This window comes from Cicer arietinum, chromosome 5 (assembly GCF_000331145.2).
Source record: "Cicer arietinum cultivar CDC Frontier isolate Library 1 chromosome 5, Cicar.CDCFrontier_v2.0, whole genome shotgun sequence".
Taxonomy (NCBI): Eukaryota; Viridiplantae; Streptophyta; class Magnoliopsida; order Fabales; family Fabaceae; genus Cicer; species Cicer arietinum.
Genome location: NC_021164.2, coordinates 27,531,776 through 27,542,017, shown reverse-complemented (window position 1 = coordinate 27,542,017; position 10,242 = coordinate 27,531,776). Strand labels below are relative to the sequence as shown.

The 10,242-nt window shown below is 28.3% G+C and overlaps 1 protein-coding gene across 1 annotated transcript; it reads right to left on the bottom strand.

The window, feature by feature from the left end:
- Positions 1-5,340: 5,340 nt before the first annotated feature.
- Positions 5,341-9,914, bottom strand: LOC105852842 (uncharacterized). Its single transcript, XM_073368680.1, has 3 exons — positions 9,820-9,914; positions 6,348-6,630; positions 5,341-5,622 (listed from the first exon to the last, which is right to left on the bottom strand). Exons 1-3 carry the CDS (start codon positions 9,912-9,914, stop codon positions 5,596-5,598), a joined length of 405 nt encoding a protein of 134 aa, XP_073224781.1. The 3' UTR covers positions 5,341-5,595.
- Between the last annotated feature and the right edge of the window lie 328 nt (positions 9,915-10,242).

Sequence of the window (10,242 nt, the reverse complement as noted above, 5' to 3'; positions counted from 1 at the left end):
CTTATGTCCTTTTAAGTTTAATTTTTTATGACTCGGTCCTTTAAGTTACATATATTTGTACCATTAGCCTGGAAGATATATTAAATTATGCATGCAATCCTTTAAATATGAAAATTATCTCGAATTATTGTAATAAAATATTAAGATTTAATTGAAATATTGCAACAAAATGATTGCCTAAGTTATTTTGCATGTGAAAGAAGTTAAAGATATTAATTATTTGGATAGACCTTTATTACCTTGTTTTTAAGGCTATACGTGAGTTTAAATTGTTGTAGAGAAAATCAAAAAATGTAAATTACTTATAAGATTTGATGAATGTTTTATGAAAGATTTGTATATTGGATATATTGTTGCACCATTTAATAGAATTTCAAATGATTAAAAAATTTCAATTGAATTAGTTATCGTCAAAATTGAGATAAAAGACTAACGGTACAAATAGAGTGTAACTTAAAAGATAAAATCGGGACAAAATAAATTTAAATAATTTAAGCAGAAATTGAGTTAAACTTAAGAAATATGTAATAAATTTAAATAATTTAAGCAGAAATTGAGTTAAACTTAAGAAATATGTAATTTATTAATAAATGCTTGATTAATTTTTTTAGAATAGTTTATTGAAAAGTGTTTAATTAAGTTGTTTATACAAATATACAATTTGTTAGGCTTGGTTGGAATTAAAGATTTAAAAAAGTTTCACATTTTGGAATTGTAAATGAAGAGGTAGTAGTACAAGGTTATATGTATGACTCTAATTTTTTATCACAATTTGCATCAGTCAAAAACATTTTAAATTTGTATTTGATTGTTTTGTTTTTTCTTATACTTTTGTGTTAGAATATTGTGAGATTTAGTTCAAATATTTATTTCAGAGAATCTGAATGTACTTAGAGGCCACGCGGTTTAAATATTTGTATATTTGTTTTGGAGAACGATAATTTATATTTTTAGAAGTTTAATAAAGAAGTTTTCTATTAGATGGCAAGTATCACAATTGTTATGTAAAAGAAAGTGAAGATGGAAATGCATTACTTTGGCAATTTCTCAAAGAAAATAAAAAGTCGTGATTTTCTGAACATCCGCGTTTGGAAATTGACATCATGCAATCACGTGCAAAATATCCTTCTTTAATTAATAAACAACATGCGCCTATATTGAAAATTCAAATTCATCAATACATTAATTAATTAACCAAAAAATTAACGTTTTTGAGAAAATAAAGTTTGGAGAAGAGTATCATAGAAGATACTGTACCAGGTGAGTGCAATTTCCAAACAATTTTTAAAAAAAGAATATTAATCACAAAAAGTTAAATATAAACAATTAACAAATAAAAAACAAATTAAAGAAATATTTAGTAGTAGTAATAGTAGGAGACAAAAATAAGCTTCTTTCTAGAAATATTAAAGAAATATTTATTTTAGTCTTTCTAGAAATGTCATACTTGTTATAAAATTAAGCTTCTTTTTATTATTAATGGATAGATTATAAAGTGACATTTTTTCAACTCTTTCAATTAATCAAGTTACGTTAAATCAATTGCGTGAACTCAAGTAGTTAATAAATCTTAATTAAAAATGAATCATTTAGAGAATTTGCACTCAAATATGAGAAAATGCACTCACAATGCAAATTGAATATATGGTTTTTAAATTTTGTAAATTGACAAATACATCTTTGACATTGCAAAATATCAATCAAAGTAGTCTATATATATATAAACTTCTTTTGTCATTAGATATTTGAATTTTGACACTATAATTGAATATATGGTTTATATACGTACATAGATCTCAGGTTAATGTCATTTTATTGTCGATAAAATTTAGTTATTTTAGAGATAAATTTATAAGTAATTGTAATTGTATATTGATTAATTATTTACAAATTAATCCATACAAAATTTAAATTTTATAGCAAAATTAGTCTGAATTGTAATGATGTGAGCATGTTATGTCCCATAAGTCAAATCCCTAACTGTGAGCATTGGTGAGAAATATGTTCTAGCTCTTCTCTTAAAGGTGAGAAATATGGATTTTTCTTCCCCAATCTTCTTTTTGTTGTTTAAATAAAATATGTTACTTGTTTCTTTTTGAAGATTTCGGTTTGATTTGAACGATTTTCATCTTCTTCTCACTGTGAAGTGTTTTATCACAAAGGTTAACAATCTCACCTCATCATTGGAGCTTCACTTTTACAATGTTATATGAATAAAGGATGCATGGAAGATAATGAGATAGAGTATCATATTACTAATGATTTAGATGGCATAGAAGTTCATGAGATAGTTAATCATATGCCTAATGGTTTAGAAACCACATCATAAGGTATTTCATCCCATGAGACTAACATTGATGAGCGTCCTAATCTTCATCCTTGTATTGGAATGGAATTTAACACCCTTGATGATGTTAAAGAGTTCTACACATCATTTGCTAAGAACAAAAGTTGGAATTTGTACACATACTACCAAGGAAACTATATATAAATGCAAGGCATTACTTACCATTTCAAAACCACATAAGAAGTGTAAATGGATTATCAAAACATTCAACAATGTTCACAATCATGACATGCTTAGTCCTAAAAGTGTGAATTATCTTTGATGTCATCAGAAAATGAGTGTAGCAGCTAAGAGTCTTGTTGAGAAGTTTGACGATGAGTGAGTACCTACAGGAATGGTTGCCGCAATGTTAAATAGTGGAGATATGTATTTTTGTAATACAGATTGCTGGAATCATCTTAGAAATCTTTGAAGGAGGAATCTTGATATTGGATATGCTCAAGCTGTTTTCAACTTTGTTTAAGTTAAAGCAAGCTGAGAATCCAAATTTCTTTTATGGTATACAATGTGATGATGATGAAGACAGAATGGTAAAAAAATTTGGGTAGATGCAAGATCGAGATTAGCCTATAATTTTTTTGGAGATGTTACATTTGATACAACATATAAAACCAACAAGTGCAACATGCCATTTGCTCCTTTATTGGGTTGACTCATCATTTTCAATCTATCTTATTTGGTTGTGCTTTGTTGCAAGATGAGACCGAGAAATCTTTCGAACTTGGCTAGAGGCAATGAGTGAAAAATGTCATGTGTCTATAATAAGATATCAAGATTTGGCAATCAAATTTGCAGTAGCAATGTTATTTCCTTATCCGATTATGCTTATGGTACATCCTCAAAATTTCGTGAGAAGCTTTCACATATATTCATTGTCTATGTGGATCTTGACACAAATGTTTCTAATTGTTGTTGTCAGCTTTCTGAATATATGGGAATATTATGTAGACATAGCTTAGTGATTTTTCAAGCCAAAAATGTTGTCGACATTCCAAGTAATATATTGTACATTTTTGGACAAAAGATGCTAACAAGGGCACTAAATTGAATGAAGATGAAAACAAAATTCCTTTGAGAATGATAAATCAGCAACTCTATGAAGTATACATGTCCATAATAAAGCCAATTTATTATCAGATCTAGAAGGAAAGTCTAAGTGCTTATGCATGTTTATATCAGTTGGAATGGAGCAATTATACCAAGGAGCTTTAGTGCTGGAAAATGAAATGCACATTGAAAATGGCATAACTCTTTCAGAGCCATTCCTAAAATGTGACTAGTGAGCAATTGAGTGTATCTCTTGGATTGTCTTTTTCATTTCTGAAAGCTACTTCGATTTCTTTACAAAAAAACTATTCTTTATTAAAACATTTAACTTACTTTTATAAAACAGATTTAGACATAGTAATGTTGAATCATAAAGAACTAATATGCGATAAATAAAAGAAGATAAAAGAGACACATACATTTTTATACTAGTTAATAACAAACTGTTGTTACATCTAGTTCTCCCTTTATAGCGAGATTTTGCCTCAGTACAAACAAGGACTTAATCCACTATTTCCATAAGTACCATACAAGTATTCTTTACTCTTTCTTGGAGGCTTTGAGTATTTTTCTCTAGCCTCTCCAGGTTGTCGTCGTCAAAACCTTCTTCAACTATCCGACATCCCATCTTTGAATTTCATGATAGTGGTTGTACCTTTTCAGGTACCTCTTAAGGGAGAGAGTTGTTGCCACTATTGAACTGATTTACATCAATTATAGTTTGTGTCTTAATTGACACTAAGTTTATTTCTATCATTCTAACTCTCGATGTTATAGATCAAGTGTTATATCAGTACAAGTGTGTGAGAATACTTTGACTAATTTACATCACTTCTAATAACTCTCTATTGAGAGGATATTTCATTCATTATTTTCTTTTGATGCGTTCTTGGCTTTTTCAAATTTTCTTCTAAACACATAGTCTTTTTCATTTTCTCTCTCACTATTCTAATGGACATAGTGAGTTCTTTATAAATAGAGAGAAGAAGTGTCTGTTGAAAATATTACCGTTGAAAATCTTCAATCACCATTTAAGGTGGATTAGTCTTTAATATGTATCCATATATATCTTCGTGAACGATTTTACGTATCTTGGTATAAGGACGGGGAAGTAGAGGATACTATGATCACAAGAACCAGGATGTTGCTTGCTTTATTAGAGTCAGTCAAGACACGACGTTGCTTCGCGCCACTGGAGGCACGTATCAGAGCGCTTGCGTCAGAAAAAAAAAAAATTTGAGTGAAACGAAGTCTTGTTGTTCCTTTGTCTTCGTCCAATCACCAGAGAATATGGCTTGTATCAGAACGCATACTTTGTAACACTTGACTTTGAACTACATATTGTAATACTTGCAATATTACAACTTGCTTCGTTAATAGACACAATTGCTTTTATATTAGGAGATAATATTCTCTTTGTTTAAAAAAAACACTTAGATTATTGTCTCTAATTTACTTGTAATTTATGATTCCTTAAGATAGATAGTCATTAGTATAACTTTTTGTCTTCTAACTTAATCTGCACACTTAGCAAATACAGTTAGGGGATTATTGTTCTTTAGTTGTTTGTTTTTGTTATCAATAAAACATCAACTAGATGATTGTAGCTAAAACACTTTTACCCTAACAATCCCCATTTTTTATGGTGAAAATTAACTATGCAATTAATGAACAATGTTCCTTCACAAAATAAGATTTTTTTTAAAGAAAGCTCCCCATAAATGTATTAATAAAAAATTGTTTGACTTTAATGATTTTTTTTATCTTCTAAAAAGAAACTTTTAAATCAATATTATGGGGATCCCCCTTAATTTGATAAATGCGATTCTTTAAGCGTTTTAAACTTTATTAATTCATTTTATTTTTGACACACATGAGGATAAAATTACACAAAGATATTATGAAAAAGATGCACATGCATAGCTATAGTACCTCAATTTTAAAAATAATCAAAAGATAAAAGTAATATGTTATTAATATTTTTACTCAACTTTACCATCAAAAGATAATAAGCAAGTAGTAACAAGCAAATATCATAATCAAAATACAAGATCTATACGAATAAACTAATGAGCGAAAGCAATCACCAGAATTCAACTTCAATCAATTCGAATTAACATAGAAAAAATATAAAGAATAAATTACATCTTTTTTTTGAATTTCAACTTGGTGCTTTTTTCGTTCTGATTTTCTTATATGCTTTAACCAATTGAAAGCTTCACTGAACCCTGCATAATAAAAAACACAATAGATCAATTAAAAATAAGTAATATATTTAATAAATACTTTATAAACAAAAAACATAATAAAATAAATACTAAGATTGTACTTTACTGCTTCATAGCCCTTTCCCTTATTTCATTTTTATTCATTTGTGTTAAAAATGTTATTATTTTCACTAATTCTATACTCAATCAAAAAGATGAGTTACATTTTTTTCTAAAATAGAAAACAAAAATTGTACTATACTGCTTAGATCCTCCTGTTTTTCAGTTTTCTTCTTTTGTCTTAAAAAGTTATTATTCTCATTACTTCTATATTCAATCAAAAAGATGTTACATATTTCTCTAATTATCTAAGTTTGCTTGTTTTTGTTGCAAAACAATAAATAAATAAATAAAAACAATAACTTAATGTTATTTCATGGACAGAGATTTGTCACTTTAGTCTATAAATTGAGACACAAAAAATCAATCAGTAAAAAGAAGAAGAAAACAAACATAGTAGTAACAAAGAAAAACAAATAATAAGAAGAGTTAAGTTTTTTTTTTTCTCTTTACATTATAATCGCTCTATTGTTATATAAATATAATGTTTCGATATAAGATGAGTTACAAACAAGAAAGTAACAAAACTCTATTATTATATAAATGTAATGTTCAAATCTATGAGAGTATAAGCAAACATAAGTTATAAAGAAAAGAATAAAATAGATAGGACTAAATACTCAAACCTTCGACGTCGTCGTCGGAACACCGTCGTCGGAACACCGACCATACTTTTTGGTCCTTTCGTGCTCGGCCTCCTGATCTCTCCCCATCCCTCTCGATCTCCTTCTCCCTCTAAGTCTTTCTTTTTCTCCTTGCGTTTCTTCCCCTATTTTCCTTCTTTTGTTCTTCTGTGTTTTGTTCCCTATTTTTCCTCTTAGGCGCTGTTTTCCTTCTTTTGATTTTCTGTGTTTTGTTCCTGTTTTTTTCCTCTCAGCCAAAGCGTCGTTGCTTTCCACATGCTTAACACTACTAATTAGGTTACTTTTAGTTATATATATATATACATATATATATATATATATATATATTTATTATTTAGTATTTTTTCATTTTCTTTCTTCTGTTTTTTTTTTTTATTATTATATATTAAATTTAGTTTTTGGATTTTAAGTTTATTTGTTTTTCTATAGCTTTATATCTTTAGCTTTCATTTATTATTTTTATTTTTTAAAATAAGTCTATTTTTTTATATATTAACTATAATTAATTTTCTAACATATATTAAATCTTCTAATAACACAAAGAAATCTTTTATTAAAGGCTAATTAGATGTATGATCTTTTAATATATGAGTTGTTAGGACATAAGTTGTACAATTTGATAGTTCTAAAATTCATTTTTATAAATAAATTAATTTAAAATCAATTTTTTTTTTTAAATTTGATTAATTAGATGTGATATCTTTTTAATCTTTGAGTTGTTAGGACACAAGTTGTACAATTTGATAGTTCTAAAACTCATTTTTATAAATAAATTAACTTAAAATCAAATTTTTTTAATTTGATTAATTAGATGTGACATCTTTCTAATATATGAGTTGTTAAGACTCAAGTTGTACCACTTGGTGGTTTTAAAACTCAATTTTAAAACCGAAAAATAATATAAAATATTCTTAAAATGATTAATTAGATGTGACATCTTTTTAAGTCCTTGAGTTTTTAAGATACATGATGTACAACTTGATAGTCTTAAAACTCGTATTTTTGAATAATTATTCAAATCAAACAAACTCATTTTCTTTCGTCAGAACCTTTTTTTTTTATTGCAACAAAACACATTTTCTTTAAAAGCAATCAACGTATCCACATTTTCTACTCAAGAACTACGTAACTTTGATTTCTCCATTGTACTGGAAGATACGTAGAGCAAGATCATCCTCTTGTCAAACACATTAATAATTTTTTTTTCAATTCTCTTTCTTAAACATACTTTTATTTCAAAAATCACATTTATAAAAAAAATTTAAACTCATATTTAATAATAAGAAGAAATAAATATATTTAAGTTAATATTAATATTGAAAATTAATTATAGGTAACCGTATTTTAACTGATGACGTAGGTGCTAATATATTTGCTACGCATAATCGACTCCCGAACTCAAAATTTGGTTTCAAAGACTATTTTTTTATTTTTTTTATTTTTAAGGGTTTCCCAATATTTTTCCTATTTTAAATAAAATTTGGTGGCGACTCCATTGAATTCGAGAAACACTCGAAATTTTAGGCATACTTTTTATTTTTTTTTTCTATATTTGTTTGTTTTTCATTTTCTTTTACTTCATGTGTTTATTATTTCTTAATAAGTATTAGCTGTCATTATAATATTCTTTTAAGCTAGTAGATCAATTTTTTATTATTATATTTATTTGTTTTTGTATATGTATATATGTTTTATTGGCATTGTGGAGCTATTGAATTATGCTTATTTCACACATAGTTTCATTCATATATATATATATATATATTTTCATTTAGTTATAATTACATATTGTCATAGGATACCCTACATAGTGTCATTCATATCTCATGACTTTTTTTTTTGTTCTAAGGAAAAATAAAACATAATGGCATTTTGCATAAATTTTCAGGATTTTTGGGGAATCATACAAACCTTAGTCACGTGATATTTAAGTGGATAATAGGATCGGAAAAAAGAAAAACTTTATTTTTAAAGTTTAAGCAACCTGATTTGAAAAGTTTAAGGGACATCAGCAATCAAATGAAAATCATACGTGAGAGTTTCTTTAATAAATATGGGAAGATCCTAAACCTCTTGGAAGTAAATGTGCAAATAAGGGTCCTCACGGCACTGGGTCAATATTACGACCCTCAATATTAAGATGTTTCACCTTTCAAGACTTTCAGTTGACCTCGACATTAGAAGAACTCGAACGAATATTGGGTTACTCCCTAGAGAAAGGAAATCTTTATCGATATACTAGGCAACCACCAAATTTGAGCACAATTGCTGAAGTGTTGAAAATCGACATAAGAGAAGTTGGCAAGTAAAAAAAAAGAAAAAAGAGCTATTCATGGTTTTTCAAGAAAATATGTAGTGCAAAAGTGCCTAAATTTAGTCGTTAAAAAAGAATGAGATACTTTTAAATATGTTTTGGCTCTCATTATCTATGGCATTGTTTTATCCCAAACCTTGATAAATTTTTAGATTTTGATGCCATCAATCTCTTCCTGGCTTTTAATAAAAGTAAACAAAATCCGGTTCCTGCAATTCTTGCTGATGTATACTACTCTCTGCATATACGACACGATAAAAAAGGGAGAACAATTTTGTGTTGTGTTCCAGTGTTGTATACTTGGTTCATGTCTCACATGTTCAATAAAGGGTATCATGTTGGGGTTAAGAGTAATCGTGAATGGGCTCAGAGTATAGCTAGCCTTACTTGGGACACAATTTAATAGTATCATAGAGAACAAGGGGTGGAAAAAGTAATATGTCAATGTGGAGATTTTCCAAATATACCTCTCATGGGAACGAAAGTTTGAAACAATACAGGTACAACATTAACATAACCCCTGATAGGTTGCAGTTGCAAAATTCGTTGAATAAGAAAAATGAAACATTCAAAGAATATGCATTGTAGTACCCCAATTTTGTCCACTTTGGTTAAAAATAAATCAAAAAAGGAAATATCTATTTTAAAAAGGAAATAAAAATAATTACAATAAATATTTTCATTATGTCTCATAAATTTACAATTTCAAATCTAATCAGAGTTTTAAAACCAAATCAAATTACAAACCAAGAATAAAGCCAAATTAAATTACAATAAAAATTAAATCAGATCAAGCCAGCAGAAAAATGCAGGTTATGAGCAAAGAAATTAAAACATCAAACAAGGTTTTAGAAAGCTCGGAGAAGGACCAATGCAGACCAGAAAGCAACTAAACATATAAAAAAAACTCTATAAAAACACCTTATCAATTTCAAAAAAAGGGGGATCGGAGAGGAACACTATTGAGATAAAAAACGCATAGAAAAAGAGAGGCGAGATCAGAAATTGATTAGGAAAATATACTAATCAGAAGAGCAATATTACAGTGTATATAAATGTAAGGCTAATATAAAAATAAGATTTGTGTTTGAAAGTAAAATAAAAAATGAGAAAAACTCACACCTTGGACGATGTCATTACGTCACCACCGTCGTTGTCAACGGCAACCATATCTTTTGACATTGCCTTGCTGCCACCGTCGCCACCGTATTGTCGCTATCATCACCTGAGGTCATCCTAGCCGTCGTCGTTGTCGCCTATGTCTCTACCATTGTCGTCTTCGTTCTTTTTTTCTTTTTCGTTTATCTTGTTTGTTGCCTAGCCATTGAGTTCTGATTTGTGTGGCCGCCTCCCTTAGTACTGCAGCCGCCTTCCTTAAGTTTGAAATTAGGGTTTTCAGATTTCAAACTTCTTTTGTTAAGGTAGGTTTGGGCTTCACTCAAAATTTGTCTTCTAAGTTAAGTTGGGCCCATGTTCTAATAGCAAACAACAAAATCAGTTCAAGCTTAGCCCATTTAAACATTTTTTATTTATTTATTTAAAAAAAAAGGGTTAGTTTCCTTT

Bases quoted from the DNA above. Each gene is read 5' to 3' on its own strand.
- LOC105852842 (XM_073368680.1), bottom strand. From the start codon at position 9,914: ATGACCTCAGGTGATGATAGCGACAATACGGTGGCGACGGTGGCAGCA. The intron at 6,631-9,819 runs GTAATGACATCG...CCTAATTAGTAG, and splicing joins TTGACAACGACGGTGGTGAC to TGTTAAGCATGTGGAAAGCA. The intron at 5,623-6,347 runs GTTTGAGTATTT...TTTATTATGCAG, and splicing joins TTCCGACGACGACGTCGAAG to GGTTCAGTGAAGCTTTCAAT.